Source organism: Medicago truncatula, chromosome 4, assembly GCF_003473485.1.
Source record: "Medicago truncatula cultivar Jemalong A17 chromosome 4, MtrunA17r5.0-ANR, whole genome shotgun sequence".
In the NCBI taxonomy this organism is placed as follows: domain Eukaryota; kingdom Viridiplantae; phylum Streptophyta; class Magnoliopsida; order Fabales; family Fabaceae; genus Medicago; species Medicago truncatula.
Genome location: NC_053045.1, coordinates 25,298,770 through 25,320,894, shown reverse-complemented (window position 1 = coordinate 25,320,894; position 22,125 = coordinate 25,298,770). Strand labels below are relative to the sequence as shown.

The following is a 22,125-nucleotide window of genomic DNA, read 5'->3' as shown; positions in this document are numbered from 1 at the left end:
ATCGGTTTCCTCCATCATGACAAATGTAGGCCTGAACCCATCTGATGCTCTACCCTAACCACCACCACCACCAAACTCAATTGCTCCGGTGGTCACCTCCGCCATCTCAAACGAAGGTGAAAATGTTGCTTAAGATTTTAGATATATTTGTACAAAGATTTGATTAAATTTTATGGAATCGACCCCATAGATCTCGAATTTAATTGCAGCAGCATCATAAAACATGTGTTGCTTGTTCATCGGTATCATAAGCCACTAACCAGACACGAGTTTTCTTCCACGGATCTCGAATTTCAGCAACAAATCGACCCCATGGTCGCTTCCTCACAACACGGTAACAAATTTCTTTCACCGCCATCGTCACCATGCTTTTCATCCATTTTGTAGTTTTTTTTTTTTTTGCCACCGTAGATCTAGCTGTGTAAAGAAGAACCACTTGCAAGTTCACGGTTTTCTTCCTTAACATATAATTTCTGAATTTTGTCTACCTTAGTTTCTCAGTGTTCTTGTCATCCATTTCTCATAAAAAATAATTAAAATTGTATTATATTTATACTCCATAATTTTCCCGAACAATTAATTGGAAAGGTGGCTGATTTAATAATAAGTAAAGAGAAGTATAACAATTGTTCGGGTAAATTTTGGAGTATAAATATAATACAATATTCATTATTTTTTATGAGTAATGGATAACAAGAACATTGAGAAACCAAGGTAGCTAAACAAAAATTCAGAAATTATATGTCAAGGAAGAAAATCGTGAATTTGCCAGTGGTTCTTCTTTACGCAACTAGATCCACGACGGCGAAAAAACAGCGGCGGAGAGAACAAAAGCTTCAAAACCGATGAAAAGCACGGTGACTGCAACAATGAAGGAAATCTATTATTGTGTCTTAAGGAAGAGGCCACGGGGTCGATTTGCTGCTGAAATTCGACATCCATGGAAGAAAACTCGTGTTTGGTTAGTGGCTTATGATATGGCTAAACAAAGTGGCACATGCTTATGATGCTGCCACAATTAAATTCGAGATCTATAGGGTCGATTCCATAATATTTAATCCAAACATTTTACAAACAGATCTAAAATGTTGAGCAACATTTTCATCTTTGTTTGTCATGGCCAAAACAACATATTCAAATCACGAACATTGGACATATTTCCTTCACATAACAAAGTAAGGTTTGAATCTAAGGAAAGCTACTCTATAGGAATCAAATCCAAATCGGGAGATGGTATAGGAATCAAATTATCCACACAAAATTAATTTCCAAACATAATTAAGGACATTAGACATGTTAATATGATGTTTGGACATTGGACATAATTTCCAAACATAACTTCAAGACTTGCTAAGAATAATTTTGCTTAGAATCAACATTAAGACATTGGACATGTTAATATGTGATTCATGTATTGTGGTGGCATAGGTGCTATTGAGTTTGGTGGTGGTGAAAAAGGGTAGATTGTAGAAACATCGAAGGCAAAGTGAAAAAGTTATAGTGTAGCTAAATTACAATAAAATCAATGTTCCTCTTTGATCTAATGGTTAAAAAAAATAAAATTCTAACTTGTGTATGGTGCACAGATTTGTATCTTGTGCAAGCTAAATGCCGCCAATATCATCACCTATGACACCACTTATTAAAATGGCGACGAGAAAGGGTTCAAAAGAGAAAAATTGAAAGAGTTTTAAACAATGACTTGAAATAAGTATTAAATACATGAGCAAACACCATGTCTTAGTTTAAAATTGAAGAGATTGAATATATCTATATCTACACACTTTAACGTTTATATGGATCCGAATTGGGTGCAATTGGCACTCATAATATGTAGTCAACGAAATCGGGGTCATCCGATCGAGTAGTTGGGATTTTGAAGTCAAAATTTTAAATTTTAAAAAAGTAAAGAAGATATTAAGATCTGAGTTGTCTGGTTTTGATCAGATGTCTGTGAATAGGTGATTGTAACTTGACCGCACATAATCCACTTTCAAATGTGTTTTATTTATCCCATCTCATTCCACTGTTAACAAATATGAGACTTTCACAAATCCAAACTTGCATTTTACAATAGCAATCCCATCATTGTTGAACTAAACAAAATCAATCACGTAGTTTAAGCATAGAAAACAAAGACATAACACAAAATTTGAGTTTGAGTTAAGATCATCTTCATTTATAAAAATAAATGGAGAATGTCATTTACAACGAGATACATACATAAAAAGGATGTGGGTCCTACCATTGAGTGAGTCTCACCATCATTAATTATTTTTTTTAATTTTTATGGGGTTAGGATCCCCTCCATTTATGTGTTTCTCCATTTCTTCAATTTGGAGAGATAAAGACAGATAAAATCTTGGAAAAAGTAAAATATAATGAATGATGGTGAAAGACATTTTCACCATTATCTTATCTTATATTATTGAAAATGACATTTTCACCCTTATAACTAAGGATGAACTCTTCCCACTTTAAAAGTTACATCATAAATGCACATCCAAAAAAATATAATTTGGGGGGTCGTTGAGCATGTAGGGGGTGAAATGAGAATTTCCTTAAGGATTTGAATTTCTCACAGGCCCAATTACATTCAACAATCACCTTCTTAATTACAACTACGCCGCAAGCAAACACCGCCTCCACCGTTCACTCCGCACTGAAAACAGCATTGAACAAAATGAACAATGAACACAAAACGCGCGTGGCATTCACGATCGTCACTTTAACTACTGCTGCAATAATCTTCTTCACTGTTCGCCGTATGCGGCGGAGGAAGCAACGTGAATCCCCTTCGAGTTCGTGCTACTCACATTCCGAACCCAAACCGCAGTCGGCTTTTAAGCGAGTTTTAGCTGATAACTCCTATGCTCCCTTCAAGCATTTGAGCTTCAATGCCTCCAAGAATAACGGTAATACATTTTTTTTTTTGCTTTCGCACCGGTTTTCGATCCATCAAAGGTGTGCGACTAATCCGGCTCATGCGTAGAGGCATGCGCACTGGCCAAGCGTTGTTCCCCATGGGAACGGTAATATATTTTGTTGAACTACAAATGTTAGTAGTTAGTTGTTACATTAATATTTACTCATTTGTCGGGTTTATGATAAATGAAATAATTGAAAGGGAGTAATGATATTTTAACAAGTGACAACTTTTGGGCTATTCTTATTGGTCAAAAATAATAGAGAGAGAAAAAAGAAGAGAGACAATAAGAATACAGCGTGAGTAAGTGAGAGAAAAGTTGTTCAAAATTTGTCACTGTTGTATAAATATTATTTCTCTTGAAGGGGGAGAGCCATGTGACTGAGAGGGTTCAAGTCTTGGAAACAATATCTTGTGTATAAAACAGGGTAAGGCTGCATACAATACGCTAAATGGTGGGACCCTTTCCTGGACAGTTAGCGGGAGCTTTAGTGCAACAAGCTAAAAAAAGGAGAAATGAATAATTGAAGTAGTTTAATTTAATCCAGTTTAAACTAGATACAACACTACAAAGACAATAGATTTTGTGGTGTTTTCTGAAATTTTGATTTAGTTAGACCAATTGAATTTTAAATTTGAAGGGATGAGATTTAGTTGAAAATTAGCACAGAACACAGAAAGTTAGAACTAGAACTAGATGTTGAGAATATGGTTAGTTAGGATTATTGTTAGTTAGTATATAAGTCCGATAGTTGACTCGTTTGTACTATCTTTCATTAGTATCTCATTTCTACTATCATCAATACAATAAGTTTTTCAGTTTTTCTCTCCTATTTCAATGGATGCTACGTTTCTTAACAAATTTGTTGTTTATGTTTATTTTTAACTCTTCGTGATCTGCTGCATTGTCTTCAGTTAAGATTTTAAATTGTGAAGATCAAGCTGAGTCAAGTGTTTTTTGTACAGGAAATGGCTCTAGTTTGCATCCATTTCAAGCAGAGATTACGGCGTTGTTACAAAACCATCAACCTGAAATTGAACTTGGTGCTGAGAAGTTAGAAATGAATGATTCGTATGTTTGGGTTGATACTGAGATGCAGTTAAAGAAACTGGTTAATGTATTGAGCAAGGAAAAATTCTTTGGTGTGGACACAGAACAACATAGTTTGCGTTCTTTTCTAGGCTTTACAGGGTTAGTTCAGGTAATTTCATGTTATCTCTTATATTTCTTTGATTGCATTATGCCAATAACATAATTTTTTATAGTTTTGTTGATGATACATGTGTTTTTTTCCGTTGTCAAACAGATTTCTACACAACAAGAAGATTATTTGATCGATACAATTGCTCTCCATGATTCTATGGAAATTCTCCGTCCAGTTTTTGCTGACCCTTCAATATGTAAAGTATGTAAGTTATCATTGTCATGTTTTTTCCAAGGGGAAAGGGGGGTGATGGTTCCGGTTTCTAAATTTTCTCTTTTAAGCCTAATTTCTTTTAATGAAGTTATAATTATTCTGATTCTTTTGACTTTTTGTATATCTAGACTGTAATTGAATTAAAGCACACCACATTTATCATATATATTTTACTTTGTCTATTTGTCTTTGTTTTTGCTGTCCAACTTTCTGCTTCAGGTTTTTTTAATGAAAAATTTGTTGATAGGTGTTCCATGGGGCCGACAATGATGTTCTCTGGCTACAGAGGGACTTCCACATATACGTTGTTAATCTATTCGATACTTCAAAGGTATGCTATCATGTCACCTCATTTACGTTGTACCATACAAAATTTCTCCTCATGCATGATAATGAGTGGAGAAGTCTTACATTTACCATTGACTGGCAACTTCTTATTTATCTGGTGTTCATGTTCTGCAGGCGTGTGAGGTGCTATCAAAACCACAAAAATCACTTGCTTATTTGCTAGAAACCTATTGTGGTGTCAATACAAATAAATTATTACAGGTTTGGCCTAATTATGCTTGATTTCCTGCATTGAGTGAATTCATTGGTTTGTCATCAACAATGTTGTAGTAGTAGATCTTAAACATTTACTATTTATCATGGATATATTTAGTAAAATGTAATGGCCATGTTTTTTCATTCACTCGTGTAATAAATAGCAAAGTTCAATCTAAACTGAATTAGTAATTCAAAATCAAATATTAAGCTCTCGCATCACGTGTTTTTCCTAAAAGAATGATAGGCTACCTGAGTACGTTATCTTGAACATGAGAATTCACTAACTCTCTTTGACTAAGTTGTAATAAAGTAATTTGATCCCAAGGTTGGCCTGAGTTTATTGAACTAATGAAGGGGGGTTGGGGGTGGGGTGGGAGGTATGAAGAAAAAAATGACTACAATTGAATGATCAAGTTACAATATATATTGAACTAAACAGGGAATGCTAGACGTTTAAATAATTATAAGAGTGTGGATTGAAACTTGAATAATAATAATAATAATAATGATGATAATATTGAATTCTTTTTAATGTGGTACATCAATAATAGAACATGCAATTGTTTTTCTTTACATAGTTAATGAATGATCACTTTTCAAATAATAAATAGATTTACTATGTCATTTATAATTGTATATGCTTGATTGTAGCGTGAAGACTGGAGACAACGTCCTCTCTCAGCAGAAATGGTACATTATGCACGGACAGATGCACACTATCTGTTGTATATTGCAAATTGTCTGATCGATGAACTCAAACAACTGGACAATGGTATTCCTTCTTAACTGATATTGTGATTAAAGATAGCCAATAGAAACAGAAATTTCTGTAATAAATGTTAAGCATTTTAGTAGAGTAAAACTTTTAATATCTATCTTGTCAAGCTCTCTTTCTCCTCCTTTGAAATTTCCGGGCCCAAAACTCGGCAGCTGTTTCATACTTGTATTGGGAAAAACCCAAGTCCCACATCGGATAGATGAGACTCTTGATGAGAGTTCATAAAGAGGAGGCAACCCTCACCTTGCAAGCCGGTTTTGTAAGGTTGAGTTAGGCCCCAAATTTCAACATGGTATCAGAGCTTGTCGAATTCAAGGGCCACCTACCTATTCACGCACCAAGCCCAAAGAGTGATGGGCGTGAGGGGGTGTATTGGGAAAAACTCAAGTCCCACATCGGATAGATGAGACTCTTGATGAGAGTTCATAAAGAGGAGGCAACCCTCACCTTGCAAGCCGGTTTTGTAAGGTTGAGTTAGGCCCCAAATTTCAACATGGTATCAGAGCTTGTCGAATTCAAGGGCCACCTACCTATTCACGCACCAAGCCCAAAGAGTGATGGGCGTGAGGTGGTGTATTGGGAAAAACCCAAGTCCCACATCGGATAGATGAGACTCTTGATGAGAGTTCATAAAGAGGAGGCAACCCTCACCTTGCAAGCCGGTTTTGTAAGGTTGAGTTAGGCCCCAAATTTCAACATGGTATCAGAGCTTGTCGAATTCAAGGGCCACCTACCTATTCACGCACCAAGCCTAAAGAGTGATGGGCGTGAGGTGGTGTATTGGGAAAAACCCAAGTCCCACATCGGATAGATGAGACTCTTGATGAGAGTTCATAAAGAGGAGGCAACCCTCACCTTGCAAGCCGGTTTTGTAAGGTTGAGTTAGGCCCCAAATTTCAACATGGTATCAGAGCTTGTCGAATTCAAGGGCCACCTACCTATTCACGCACCAAGCCTAAAGAGTGATGGGCGTGAGGTGGTGTATTGGGAAAAACCCAAGTCCCACATCGGATAGATGAGACTCTTGATGAGAGTTCATAAAGAGGAGGCAACCCTCACTTTGCAAGCCGGTTTTGTAAGGTTGAGTTAGGCCCCAAATTTCAACAACTTGAATGTGCAAGATCTGCATACTATAATTTATGTGCAGTCCCAAGCATTTTGTCATTTTGACAGGATAACTTTATTGAACTAACTGAAATAATGAGCTTTTTAAACATCTCATTGGGGATCATTCTTTGTTAATATGCTGGGTCAAAATTCTGAATTTATTATTGTGTCAGAAAACTCTTGTTCCGATGACAAATTCCATTTTGTTCTCGAGGCTAGTCGACGTTCAAACATGATTTGTTTGCAACTTTTCACAAAGGAGATTGAAGCTTCGCCAGGAGAATCTGCTGCATTATCATTATATTCGCGTCATCAGAGCAATCGAGCCTCTCCTTCAATTTCCAATGAAACTCAGGTTTGTTGCTTCAATGTCGATTTGGAGTTCAAATAGTGTGAGTGATCTAATTGGACATTTTTCTAACGAAATTCTATGATTACAGTTTCTGTCTATTGTGAGGCAGCTGTGCACATGGAGAGATTTGATGGTAAGTTATTTATAAAGACTCTTAAGTTTAGCTACCATTAAAGAACACTTTTGTTACTAAAACTGTCTTTTCCATGTCCTTGAGTTGCAGACCACTTTAACATGTTATTTTGCAAATTATGATATGGAATAGGAATTTTTTATGCTACATGTTCACAGTCAATTGGGAGATCTTAACACGTATCTTGAAATTAATGTAACATATTTGCTTGTTTTACACAAAATAAACCTTTGGGAAATAAAACCTCAGAGTAATTGTGGCCTTAAATAAAGGAAGAAAGTTAAGTAAGTATAGCGATTATATATTTTTTTAAATAACATTGGTCAAGTATATTGAAGATTGCTTTGATATATTTATTTATTCCAACTTTTAAGTACGTGACATTTGTTCAGTAACTAATGATGATAATCCATCAAGTTTATAGTAATAGAAATATTTATGCTTAAATTTTGTTCTTACATAATTTATCACCAAAAGAATATGCAAAACTAGGTCAAACCGTCTCTACTCTCTATTCAGATAGTGAACTGAAGCCATGAATCAAGATTCTGTTGCCTAATCTACAGATTTTGATGTGGGCTGATCATAGTCTATTCAGTGTTAGAAAATTATATTTTTATTTTCACGAGCTGATTATTCTTTTGCATGCTCATCCTTTCAGGCTCGTATTCATGACGAGAGCTTAAAGTATGTGTTGTCAGACCAGGCAATTGTTGCTTTGGCAAGTCGACTTCCAGCAAGTAACTCTGAAATATACAACTCCATAGTTCAGACTGATGTCAATGCAGAAACGGGTCTCAGCTCTTCTATCCCTTCTCCATCTCCTGTTGTTTGCAGCCACCTCACTGATATCTGTCATCTGCTTGCAAACAAGCTGGTTAACCATGGTGATATTTATTCTGTGATTCTTCAAAAGTGTCTAGGTCAAAATGGAAATTGTAAACTCAACATTTCTAATTATGCTTTGTTGGTTAACTGTAACGTAAGACCTACTTTATCCTCTAAACGCTCAAGCCTAAAAAATCCTAGACAACATTCTAAAAAGGCTTCTCGAAATTTGTTTGTTAAAAAATTCTCTTGCAAATCTCCTGTTTATCACAATTGCCGGATATTTGCTAACGACGGGAGGCTGCTTTGTTATTGTGATCGGAAGAAGCTTGAATGGTTGGTTCATTTTCACTTGTTCTTATTCCATTTATAAGAACAACAAAAGGGGCTGCTTTTACATGATAAATGTTCATTTCTCCAGGTACCTTAGCCGGGATCTTGCAAAAGTTGTCGATGAGGAACCCCCAGCTATAATGCTTCTTTTCGAACCCAAAGGCCGGCCAGAGGACGAGGGCAATGATTTTTATATCCAAAGTAAAAAAAATATATGTGTTGGATGTGGTGAAGGAAATCACTATTTACGATATCGAATAATCCCATCATGCTACAGAATACATTTCCCTGAGCATTTGAAAAGCCACCGCTCTCATGATATTGTCCTACTTTGTGTGGATTGCCATGAAGCTGCCCATGCTGCTGCAGAGAAGTATAAGAGAAAAGTAGCTTCTGAATTTGGGATTCCTCTCTATGTTCGTAGGGTAATTCATCCGGGGCAGGAGACTGAAAAACCGAATGACGAGGGAGGTGTATCTCCGTTACAATTAAGATCAGCTGCTGTTGCTCTTCTACGTCACGGGCCAAGAATGCCTCATGATCGGCGTGAAGAACTGACTGAGGTTTGATCATATTTTCGTATGTTATTGATTGCTCTGACACAAAACTATTGTAGCGTCCCTTCTGATGATAGTCAACTTGATAGTTCGAATAAATATTAATCCATCAAAATTAATGTGATACTTTTTAGTTTTTATCTAAGATTGTGACCTTGTTATTCTCAACAAGAGTCTAGCTGTGGTACTGAGTCGTGAAACATTCTTTTATAGCATATCGTTCATTGATTGTGTACACAAATTTGTAAAAAGGACTAAAAACCAATCTTGATTCAACGGTGTAAACATTTTTAAGGATAAATGACTAATTTGACACAAAAAAGATATAGCACCTATTTTAAACTATTTAAAGGACCTCTGATTCAGTTTTTCGTCGCTTATTGTTACCTACTGCTACTGGATCTTTTATTTATCAAGTTAACTTCTTTTTGTTTAGATTATAAAGACATATTATGGAGGAAGGGAGATATCTAAGGAAGATCTAGAAAAAGCTTTGCAAGTTGGCATGACTCCTCACGAGAGAAGAAAGTTTGAGAAGAAGAGAGGAGTATCATCTAAACATTCGACTGGAAGTGCTTCTGCAGTGCCATATGAGGGGAATGATACTGATTATGCACCTGGAATGAGTAATGGGGACACATTGAAGGTTGATACTCTTGACGGTTCATACGTAAATGAAGAAACAAGAAGTGGAGATAATAGACAAGATGATTCGGGAAAGCCCTCTCTGGCTTCTGATCTTGCAGTTGATAAAGCTACTTCAAATGGAAATACCATCGTTGTTAAAACTACTGATCATGATGATGATGAAACAAGTTACTCGCTTGTAGATACTGATGAGAGTCTTAACAAAATGCAACCAAATGTTGTTAGCGACGAAGAATCAATCAAAGATGAAGATACAACACAAGCAAAACATCATTCAAAACTGTCACTTTTAGGACATGGTCCACATGGGAAACAAGTTGTAGATCATTTACTGAAGGAGTATGGTGAAGATGGCATTAGAGAGTTTTGTCAAAGATGGAGACAAGTATTTGTGGATGCTTTAAAACCGCGTTTTCTTCCCGGGGGATGGGATGTAAAACACAGGTATGCTATAATTATTTATTTTTCTACTTGCTTAATGCTTACCGTTTTCTCTCAACTAAAAATGGTCATCCTTGCATCACTAGCTTTGCTTAATAAGTATTTATTCAAGGAAAATGCTAACAAGTGCCCTAAGAGCATTTAGAGAGTCAAGAGGTAACTTTTGTACACTAAAAAATTATGTAATTATTACTTTGGCAATAGTTGACTTGTATTTTGAAGATAAAATTTCCTATTATAAAGTCCGTAAAGAATGTCCTTAGGACACTCACTAACACGACCCTTTTATTTAATATCACCAATTTATCTTTTTTATAAGGCATATTTTAATCAGTTATGTAGGTAACAAATTTATGAATATGCAATACATGTTTTGAAGAATGAAGAGACTTGAAAGACTAAAGTCACTTTCAAGTTATTGCAAAAGATACTGACATTAGGTTCATGCATCATACTACAAATTTATTCATTAAAAATATCAGTAAGTTATCAGGGATAAGGCTCCTCTTAAGTGATCAATTTACTTCAGAGAGTAAAGTGAGAAATATCAACATTCGATAAACATATCAGTTGTTGATATTATATGCACATGTATAATTAATCATGGACGATTAAAACATCAACCCATAATTTTCTCATTTTACTAACTTCATACTTTAGACGAGTCAAATCCGTCATTCACTAGCCGGTTTCTAAAGTAATTGATAGCCGGTTTCTAGCTGCAATTAGATTGTTGTGTATAGTGCATTAATAATAATAATAATTAATAATACTTCTATGCATAGCAACTGAATTATTACTCCTTTCTTTGAGGATTTGATTTTGGACGCTATTTTACCAGCGGAAGAAGGGACTTTGGTGAGTTCAGCGTATACAATCATCAAAAAAGAGAGACTGCTGATAGTATGGAGTAACTCTTTGCAGGTTGAACGAGTAACATGCATATTTTAGTCCTTCAATACTTGTATTCTGCCCGCCTTTATTTTGATAATACCATCTACAATTTTGTTAATTTTACTATTCTATTACTTTTCAGCATCTTGTTAGATTAAAAAAAACGGTGGTAGCAACATTTCTGCCTTTGCTTTGATTATTCAACCATAAAAATGATGACATTCTTGTGAAATTACAGTAGAAATGCATGCCGCCGTTTTACAAACATGACAAACACAACTTTAGAACACTTAGTGAGACGGGAATTTGAATCTTAAGGATGGTTTTGAAAAACTCAGCTCTCTAGAGCAGGAATTCCAGCAAATTAGAATGGAATTTGGTGCAAGATAGAGTGTGTAGAGTGAATTAGTTTAAGACAGAATATCATATTTCTGAAAATAATGGTTAATTCATTCCTTAAATCCTCGGTTAAGTTGTGGCTTCTAGTGAACTCAGGTTTTGGCTGTAGAAGTACAATTTCATATTCACGTTTGGTTTTGCCCAAACATTACATGAAATTGGAAACTTGCGTTTGGATAGCTGAAACACTTAACCAAGCAGATACATATTATATAAGTTCGGTTCTGTATTTTTTTATTTAAAAAAAAAAAAAAAAAAAGTAGCACTATTATTAGCCCTCAGATGTTATTTGCATAGGCATTTATGTTGGTTGCTTCGATTTTTAATGAATCAAATCAGTGTCTCACGTGTACATGAAACTCCCTCAATCCCTTATTACAGGAACATCCAACAAAAATTACAAGTTTTGAGAAAAATTATTGACATAATTTTGTCAGAAATGTGTGACCGTTACTGAACTAAGATGTGTGGAAGCATTCTATGTTAATTTTTCATATTTCAAGGTAAACCGTCTAAAGCAAGTGTCACAGTTGATCATTTCACATAAATTAAATTAATAAAATAAATGAGAAGAGAATAGTAGTTTTCATCCTTATTAACATTGATATATTCTAAATCACAGATGCGAAGTGACATAATGAATTGAAAGTAGTACACATAGTATTAATATTGCATTGGAAACTAAAAACAACACATTGGGACAAACTATTTTATCAAATGTCACTACCAAAAAAAACCTATTTTATCAAATGTGACTTATTTTGGAACGGATGAAGTGGTATTAAAAAATGAAAAATGTTAACAGGTGCATTAATAAGAAATAAAAATATATATACGTTTTTGGAATAGATGAAGTAGTATTAATAAGAAATACTACCTCAGTCTCAAATTATACACGTTTTGATATTTTCACACAAATTAAGAAGTGTGATCAATATTGCATGAGAACGAAAAATTATAAATCATTTTACAACATTATTCTTACCTTCATTAATGATATTAGAAAGATAGACTAAAGAATTGAAAGAAAAAAGAGTAATAAATAGTTGATGATACGATAGGAAAAAACATAACTTAATATTTCATTAATATTATAAAACGACTTATAATTTAGGAGAATTTTTTTCCTTCTCAAAACGACTTATAATTTGGGACGGAAGGAGTAACAATGTAGATGAGGGACAAACAATTTTTTAAAAGGGTCTTTTAAAACTTGTAATTGTGTTGGATGTTCCTGATAGCGCATCTACTAAAATGAAATTCAAGTTAGAGCATGAACAATATCATTTAATAAAGACAAGAAAGACAAGTAGGGTTACTTGATATACAAGTAATTGTGTTTAGCTTGTTAATAATTGAGATTAGCATGTTAACTACGAGCTTTTTTTTTTTTGAAGGAATGTTAACTAGGAGCTATGTACTCATATATATATATATATATATATATATATATATACTCCATGTACTTGTTGATTCATCCATGAGAAATGAGAGATATTCATTTTTACACATTCCTTAACAGGTGGACAATATCATTTTTACACATTTCAAGTTAGTGCATGAACAATATCATTTAATAATGAGGACTCGTATAACATCTTTTTTCTCTATTTGTATTTGTCCAAAGATCCATACGGTAATTACAAAATTTCCGTACACGTTAACGAGCAAAAATGCCACAGAAGTGTGCATTATAAAATGCATGGATGCATAGGCATTAGTCCACTCTAATATTTTCCAATAGAAACTCTACATCAGCACCACTACAAATTACAATGTAAGGATAAAAACTGTAGCCGATATGTTACGTAGCCAAACAATTCAGTTAAAAATTCTACAATACTAAAACCTGTTACAATAACAATAGCTGTGACTTGTGGTCAATGCCGTTGAATATGTAGGTCCCCGTTATTGGTACAAATTGCCTTGTTATGAGCTGCAAGTATAAAAAATAATGTGATTCCCCAACTCAAAGATGAAAAACCATTCTATACATATTGATTTGATACAATTCTGAAATGTATTACTGCTAAATGCTTGCTGAAATTGCACAACTCGATGATCATACATAGAACAAAAGCCCTTAATTCAAATGCATGGAGCATTGCATGAATTTTTGTTTTGAAGAGTTAAAGTTCATCTAAATGGATTTTATTATATTCTTTTGTACTTCCGTCTTTCCATGCTAATGCTTTAACTATAGACCACATTACTACATTAGGGTTATTCTCCATCATGCATTGTTCAGTGCATGTTCATGGAAATTTAATTATTAAGGAAAACGTTCGACAATCATGCTATTATTGTATACTCTCCCCTCAACTATAAATTACAATGTAATATAGCATCCCGCTTAAAGCCTTCTTACATTATCTAATAATATCTACCTTCTTCCACACTCCATTTTCTCTTTAAAATGATTCCATAGAATATTCACCTTCACATACACCATGCCATTTAGAGAGTATTAAACTTGTTTGAGTATAGTTTCATGGCACGACTCCCTCACATTAATTTATATATAAATAATAAATTGACTTGCTCCTGAATTATTTAACAAACTTACAATCCTGAATTCCACCAAAAGAATTTATGTTGCTGATAATCTAATATTGATTCTGGCTGTATACACACCACACAATTTTTATGTGGAGTTTCTATAAAAATAATTACTTATTCTGAATATTGCAACGTCATTACTCAAATGATACTGTTGAGCTCAATTTTAATGCTCTTATAAAACACAATTTGGGTTTACATATAAATGCGAGTTGGTAATGTTATAATAATGGGTCAAGGTCCAGGGAATTAGGCATTGAGCGGGGTGTCGGAATAGGGTTTAATCTGGGTCTGCAATTGTATGCTCAACACATGGCCCATGCTCTCATGATATGGTTTATGTTTCACTCATAAAGCAACAAATTAGAAATTATTAGAAATCTCTGCAGCACTCTCCAGGCCAAGCAAGACACAGGGATGATTTTGCTAAAGCCAAGAAAGAACAACAAATTTCATCGCTTAGTTGACTTCTTTTTATGTGTTATTTGCTGTTAATTTTTTTTTTTTTACGTTAATATTTCATTCATGCTCATGCCCTGAGCTTGTAAAAGCTCAGAAGTGACTTAACCAACCAAAGGAGCCTATAAAATTTTCATATTAAGAATGCAAACCCAAGATAATAAGAACTAGCAAAAAACTATTCCAGATGAGCTAGAATTGCAAACCTTGATCACTTCTTGTGATGCAATTCCTCCGACCAAAGCAGCAACAGCATGAAGTTCTGAAGCACCAAATCGACACATCTCATTGATAAGGTCATCAGCCAAAGTGGCACTGTTGCATCCCAATTCATTAAGTAGGCTGATTGATGTGCTCTTTAATCGTGCTATATCCTCATCCATTGCACTGCAAAATATAAAAAAAATGACCCTCAATAAGAAGTCACTGAAAAATGCTAGCAACGCATTATCTCACATTGTTTAACACGCTCCTAATGGTTGAAATTTATATGGGTCCCACCGAATTTATGTAGAACCCACCCCACATAATTTAATGGGTCCCATTTAAATTTTGAATACTGATAATGCTGAAATGTCGTCTTATGAGACCACATTTAATTTGTATTTATAATCACAAAGTGAATCAACTAGTAATTACATACAATCAAGCCAAATCCTTGATTTGTTTAACTATATCACTAATTCCTAGCTGTCACTGTTTACATAATGAAACAAATTTCAACAATCAACACAAATTTCAACCAATAGGAGTGAGTGTGTCGGAAAGTGTGTTATAAATGATCTATTGCTAGCACTACTCCAAGTCCCAATATAAGGGAAAAATTCTACCATCAACAGCGAGGCTTTACCTGTCAAACTGTCCAGGAAAACGGTTGTAATTAGCAGCAAACCGATCAACAGCACGAAGCAAAATATAAATTCCCACAGCAAAGCTGTCATGTATATAAATAGGAAACCAGCTTTTCAGAAAGATAAATCCATGGATGTAGATTATATCTTAAAACAAAAAAATAAATAAAATAACTAGAAAAAACCAAAAGGATAGGTATGGAGAGTAAGGTACTTTTGTAACTCAGGTAGGTTTGGAGAGTTAACTATAAACGGGCATAACCTGTGATCCTCATCAGTTAGGTACTTTTGTAACTCAGATAGGTTTGGAGAGTTAAACTCGTCTTCAATCGGACGATATCTACAAACCTACAAAACAAAGGTTAGTATCTGCCCAGTAGGCTTGGCAAAAATCTCTAATACTGTAATAGCTAATTTTAGACAAGGGGTAGTTTAGGAGTGTGGGGGATAGGCACTTCCAACTGTCTACTTGAAATATACTTGATGTACATTATATAAAACCCATTAACCATAATCAAATTCTACCAAAACAAACAATAACAACAACAACAAGAAAGATAACAACAATGATAATAACTTAAGTTGACTGCTATGAAAGAGAGCTCGGCAGTTTTCAATCCTTTTTTTTATCACCAAAATTCAAAAGTGTTGTTATACTTTTGAATGATCACTATATAAATAAATCTACATCTATAATAATATATAAAGCCCATTAACTATGATGATAATAATAAAATTCCACCAAATCCAACAACAATAAGGATAACAACAACCATAGTAACAGAAGTCCACTGCTATGAAAGACAGCTCCGCAGTTTCCAGTCCGTTTTTTTGGTCTCCAAAATTCAAAAGTGGTGTGATCTTTTTGAATATAAACAGATTCCCTCCCCCACAATTCTACATCTAACTTCCCTCCCTCGCTATATAATTTGCATTTCAGAAATCTAGTTTTCAAAAGGAAATTTGATATGAAGAAAATCATTTGTTTAAAGAACAACGTTCACTGTGCCCCACACGCCCTACAGACTGTAGTTCCAAGCATTTAATTGCATTATTATACCGCAGCATCTGTTGTAACTTTCTACATTGTAAGTTAGGTTCAATATCCATTTTTTTAATTCAAAGTATGGTGTTTTGCATAGAACCCCCTTACAAATTTCAATTATTTTTTTAACCAGCTCAACAGAAATCTTAATTTTACACAACATAAGATTACTGCAAGCATATAGATGGAATTAAATAAGCAGTCCTTTGGAGAATTTGTCAGAAGCTTTGTCTTAATCTGAATCACTTTATAGAAAACTTATATACGTTGAATGTAATATTCACTTAATCAAAATAGAAAAGGCTTGACCATGACACATAAAAACGATAGTCAAATAAACAGGATGAGTAACTCAACTGGAATATTGAGGTTGTACATTGTATTTACACAATCAAGGACCTTATGAAACATTAAGATTTGTTCAAAAAATAATACAAAAAAGTAAACATTACTCAAAACAGGAGCTGACTATTGATTATTGGCATCTAAATTGAATTTGACTCAGAAAATTCACATGCTTACTTTGAGTTTTCTTGCATTTTTACAGAAGCTTTTAATTGTTGCCCTTGGAATGCTATTTGGATCTCTACCAATTTTCTTTAAAGTATTTCTCGCCATTCGTTCTATTGCAAGAAAGTCAGCCTCAGCCTTAGCCTGATAGATATTCTGCAAATTCACATATTGCCTGCAGGAGGGTAGATAAACCTAGAATAAATAAATCGATGATATTTATTTTACAAAGTAGAACAACTTATTCTGACAAGAACGTAATAGATTCAATTACTAACTCAGTGGAAGAAGTCATATCTGGTATAGACCCTTCAAGAGGCGCCTCCCCACCACCTTCATTTGCAACAAAATCCTGTACAACGATGTGAAATGTAACAATAAATAACTAAAGCAAACAACCAGGAACATTGATATTAATATAATTTCCAGCCCAAAACTGAACAATGTAGTTCAAAGTACCAAATAACGACAAACTCTTAACTATTTTCAATTGCTATTGTATTTCAAATTAGAAGACATTTTTCGATTAAGAAAACATTAAATATCAAATGACACAAGTCTTGGGTTTTTGAATTGAGTCAAACTCATCCTTACAAAACCAGCATGTACGGTGAGGGATGGCTATAACTTACTAACACATTCTAAGTCCATATCTCATTCAATTGGACTCTCAACACCCCTACGCCTAGGACTGAACATCTTTTGAGTGTGACCTGAGTAGCTTGATTGGGGATGGCGGATAGGCTCTAATACCAAGTTAAATAGTTCAGAATAACGAGAGAATCTTTCAAAATAAAGAAAATAGGAAACTACAATAATGATAATAAATAGAGAGTATAATCCTAATTATAACTATAATCAACAAAGAGAAATTTTCTCAACACATGTTCAGCAAAATGTATTTGAATCAAGGTTGAAGATACAACGCAAAAAGCACCAACCTTTAGAGCTGCCACCAACACCCAAAAATCTGACGAACTAGAGTCTACTTCCACAGAACTATCATTTAGTATCAGTTGCAACTCTGAACCTAAGAATGTAAACAACATCAGAGATTAGAAAAAGCCTCAATTTTGATTGGAGTGGGGCTGTAAAAGTTTACACAATGCCTAAAAGTTGTAGATTAAAAAAAAAACAAATTTTTTAATACACAGTAAAATAAATAATCATAATTATCTCACCCTTAACCTTGACAATTGTCAGATACAAACTAACAAAATTGTCAATGAAAACATTTAAGTAATTTTTTTGCAAAGCTCAACAATAGACTCTCAGAACCTTTATATACTTGACATTTAAAAGATTCAACAGTTTTCTTTAATTTTATATGTCTCCTACCAACCATCTCCAAAGGTCCGATAAAATCTAAAACTACAAGTTCACAAAAGTCAATTCTTTCTTATGCTCCTTTTTATTATTTAATAAAGCAAAAGGATAAAGTGACTTCAAAAATGAAAATTGGCGGATGCATTTGTTACAATTACACACTTACTAATTCCTCGGGGGGCAAATACTTTGAATGAGGATTCCATAGCTTCTTTATAATTATCTTCATCTGGTGCAACCATTCCAGCCTTAAGAAGCTCCTACATTGTTCACATCCAAAGCTAATTACATAACTAGAATACATCCAAAGCTAATTACATAACTAGAATAGAACAGAAGCAGATGAAAAGGCTTATAACAACAAACCTTGAACTCCTTTTTTTCTTCTCTAGTTGATGGAAGCCTACCACCATGGCTTTTGGCCCACTCATCAGCCATCTTGACAAGAATGACAACATAGGGTATATGCTTATGAGCAACAGGGTCATGCACATTCAATTCAAACCCCTCAGCAAACCTGTGGGTATACATGCAATGAGAACATAGAGTGGAAGGACCAAGTCTGTGGTCTTTGCTTTTAAGCAATTATATTGGTTGACAAGTTAAATCATTGAAGCAGAACAGGATCATATAAAATACAAAACTAGTCTAATACCTCTTGAGTTCAGGCCAAGGATTGTTTAACCGAAGATCATCCAGAAAATGCTCAGGCTTTGACTCAATCACAGTATGTTCCTATCAAACCCAAAAAAATGGACTAATCACCCAAAACATGTGATCCAATATTTAATAACTTGTCAGTTCTTTCAAGAAATGTATTTTCAGCTTTTAATCCATACTATTGCAATTACAACCTTTATTTCCCTTCTCTTTTCAATACGATTTTACAAATAACCACATTCGCTTATTTTATTTTCTCTCTTTTACGGGTCAAACATCATATTAATGTAACGTCAGTAATATACCAAAGTACCTTCAAACTGATTCGAACAAACCCGGCAAGGCCATAGGAGCGGGCAAAGATCAATATAACATTTGCCTCCCTGCAGATTTTGTCAAGCTTTACCATTGAACTTTCCACCAGCTGAAAGTTTATCAAAGAGTAAGTTAAATGAGATAGCTGTTCAAAAGAACACATAAAGCAATGTGCTTTTTATAAGGTTTAATACTTTAACTTAAAAAATTTAACTAAGATATACAACCAATTGATTGGTTTCTTTCATTTGAGAAGATAGATAAAAAAAAGTATAGTTTTGAATGGAGGCGCATAGCTACTTCTACAACAAGTCTCTCTCTAAGCGAAATGAAAAGCAATCGTCTAATAGAAGTTGCAGAAATTATAGTAGCACACCTGTGTTGCAACAACCAAAGTAAACTGAGAAAAGAATGATGGGTTTGTCTCAATCAATTTATCTGGATACTCTTCTATATATTTTGCTTTAACTGCATCATTCAGCTCCTGGAGAAATGAGCACACAATTTTTGCCTTTGGCTCCCCAAGGCTTGCTTCATCGACTACAAAAAAAGAGACAAATTGAAAACCAAAAGAGAGGCCAAACCAAACAGAACAAGAACACAAGAAGATAATGTACCCAAAAAATTGTTTCCAAGGTCACCGACTTCAACTTTAGATCCATCAACAACAGTGATGCTTCCAATCCCACCAAGAACAAGATTCTTAAGTGTCTCGGAACCAGTAGGACCACAGTTGAGTAAGCAAATATTTGATTTCTCAAGGGCTGCCTGTCCTTGGTCACCCCATATTCTGCATTTTCAAGAGTAAACATTTTGCCATACAATTCGGATCAGAGACATCATAAATAATACCCAAATAAAACAGTAAGAAAACGATGAACAGATAACAATTTAATTTTATATATCAGAATAGTTTAAATTAAACACGGGCGCACACACACTCAGTCTCAAAGCAATCGAAGCAGAGCATGAACAACAGCTATCTTACAACAATGTTTTAAATAGTGGTTGCAATCCTTGATATTTCAGTCAAATGTAGCCGATGCGGCCTCAACAGTGGTCACGTTGCACTTTCAGGAACATAAAAGCCCAACGCCGTGACCCACGAAATGTTTTCAAATAGCGGCTACAACGTAGCAGAATTCGAACAAACCACTATTACTCCACAATACGAAATTTGGTACAATGTGTAGTCAACTAGTGCCTATAAAGAATCTATAACACTTTATTATAACGTAATTTTAACAAAGCACGGTTTTCAGCAATCCAAACTTGACAACATTTGCCGTGCCTCATATCGCAGTCGCAAACCTTTATTTAAGACCCTACTTACAGCCAATCAATTGGGCTCAAGTGGTTAATGATTCACCAAGGACAGACTGTTTATAAGAACCTGAGTTCGATTCCCAGGTGGAACAATTCTTTGTCGGCTTTACTTAGCTCCCACCCGACTCCTAATTAACAGGGCCCCTTTCCCTTAAAGCTACTATGAATTAGGAAATTTCACTAAAAAAAACAACTATGATCAATAACACCATTCTATTTCGCAAAGATTGCGGACACGGAAATTTATTTAAAAACCTACTTACAGCTACTACGAATAGCAAAAATTCACTGAAAATAAAATAAAATAAAACTATGAAAATAGGAGCATTCTGTTTTGATTAAAAAAATCTATAAAAGCAGTTCCAGTTGAAGATACATTAGAACTCTTCTCCAGTTAATTAATAGTTGAATCAAATAAACTTCATTCAAAACCCTAACGTTGATTGAATCTTGCAAATACACAGAATAGTTGAATGAATTGATAATCGAATATTATATTGAATGAATATTAGTACCTGAGTTGGCGATCGTATTTAACTTTAGGTTCCGCCATTGTTGAACTTGCTCGCGCTTCGCTTCAGAATCACGCACGCTATGTGTCTCTGTGTGTTTTTGGTGTGTGGGGTTTTGGGTTTTTCTTTTTTCTTCTCTACTCTCACTTTGTATAAACTTGAGTCTAGGAAGATTTGGGGGTGCCATCTAGCCTACCCAAGGGCATATTCTTTGGTATGGTGCACAAAAATGAAAATAAATAAAAATACCTGTTATAGCAAGTTTACAGGTTTATGTAAGATTATGACATTCACCCCAATTGTTCTATTTAATATTATTATGGACCTGCCACAAAAGTTTTGATTATTACACATTTATCCATGCGTAATTAATCTTTCTATTGTACAATTTCTAACTTTAAATAAATAATAACTCAAAAAATTGTATTTCATTCTTCATTTCTAACTTCATATTTCAGATCGTGAACCTCTAAATATTTTGGAGCTGTGTTCAATTTACTTCTGGGTATTAACCCTTCACTTCTAAAATCCAAGTCTGTAATCTTTATTTTTATCTTTCTTTGCAATTTTCAATTCATTACATGTTTTATGTGTTTCTTGCAATCGATTTCTGGGCATAAAGACAAACAAATGTTTAAACCTAAATCTGGCTTCTAATGTAGCGAATAACTCAATTTTCAATTCATTACATGTTTTATATGTTTCTTAAAATGGGTTTCATGGAAGTTGGAATCGAAAAAAATAAAGATTTATATGCAATTTTTTTTAAAGAATCCTAAAAAATAAAATTTGTGATTGACTTATGGATTTGCAAAATAAGTTTGTGACTCCTTCATGCCTTTCAATTTCAGTCAAAACTACGTAAAATTCGTTGAATTTCATTGTGTACCAAAGGAGATCTGATCGGGTCGGGTCGCGGGGCAAGAAAATCCGTTTGACAGTATACGGGCGAAGATGATGAGCTTAAAAAAAATACAAAAAAGAAAAAAACCTGACATAAAAGGATTCGAACACGCGACCTACAATTGAAAGATAGCTTTCCAACACCAATTGCACTGCACTTACTTACAATTTAGGAATTCGATTATATTTAATTATTATGTATTCGAATTTTGAGCAAATAATAAATGATTTAATTCATTTAATTTTGGGTTTCATAATAGAGCAAGTCTTACGCAGACACAAACCTAAATAAAATTTGT

At 34.3% G+C, this 22,125-nt stretch overlaps 2 protein-coding genes across 5 annotated transcripts; one reads left to right on the top strand and one right to left on the bottom strand.

The window, feature by feature from the left end:
• The first annotated feature begins 2,585 nt into the window (after nt 1-2,585).
• On the top strand, nt 2,586-11,205 carry LOC11445200 (protein RRP6-like 3). Of its 3 annotated transcripts, none has more exons than XM_003605886.4 (12): nt 2,586-2,915; nt 3,893-4,128; nt 4,234-4,332; nt 4,592-4,675; nt 4,807-4,893; nt 5,542-5,662; nt 6,949-7,130; nt 7,216-7,260; nt 7,922-8,424; nt 8,510-8,984; nt 9,415-10,070; nt 10,909-11,205. In XM_003605886.4, the coding sequence occupies exons 1-12, from the start codon at nt 2,684-2,686 to the stop codon at nt 10,979-10,981; spliced, it is 2,793 nt and encodes a 930-aa protein (XP_003605934.2). In that variant the 5' UTR covers nt 2,586-2,683; the 3' UTR covers nt 10,982-11,205. The 3 variants fall into 3 exon arrangements, with proteins under 3 accessions (XP_003605934.2, XP_013455649.1, XP_024638551.1); XM_013600195.3 differs by having other exon boundaries at nt 10,881-11,205; XM_024782783.2 differs by lacking the exon at nt 2,586-2,915 and having other exon boundaries at nt 3,986-4,128; nt 4,234-4,336.
• A 1,727-nt stretch (nt 11,206-12,932) lies between these two features.
• LOC11444042 (NEDD8-activating enzyme E1 regulatory subunit AXR1) lies at nt 12,933-21,165 on the bottom strand. 2 transcript variants are annotated; one of them, XM_003605885.3, is made up of 14 exons: nt 20,927-21,165; nt 19,703-19,875; nt 19,462-19,625; nt 19,084-19,194; nt 18,766-18,845; nt 18,477-18,627; nt 18,277-18,370; nt 17,726-17,814; nt 17,063-17,136; nt 16,797-16,959; nt 15,444-15,577; nt 15,229-15,312; nt 14,585-14,765; nt 12,933-13,296 (listed from the first exon to the last, which is right to left on the bottom strand). In XM_003605885.3, exons 1-14 carry the CDS (start codon nt 20,962-20,964, stop codon nt 13,213-13,215), a joined length of 1,620 nt encoding a protein of 539 aa, XP_003605933.1. In that variant the 5' UTR covers nt 20,965-21,165; the 3' UTR covers nt 12,933-13,212. The 2 variants fall into 2 exon arrangements, with proteins under 2 accessions (XP_003605933.1, XP_003605932.2); XM_003605884.3 differs by having other exon boundaries at nt 15,492-15,577.
• Nucleotides 21,166-22,125: the final 960 nt, after the last annotated feature.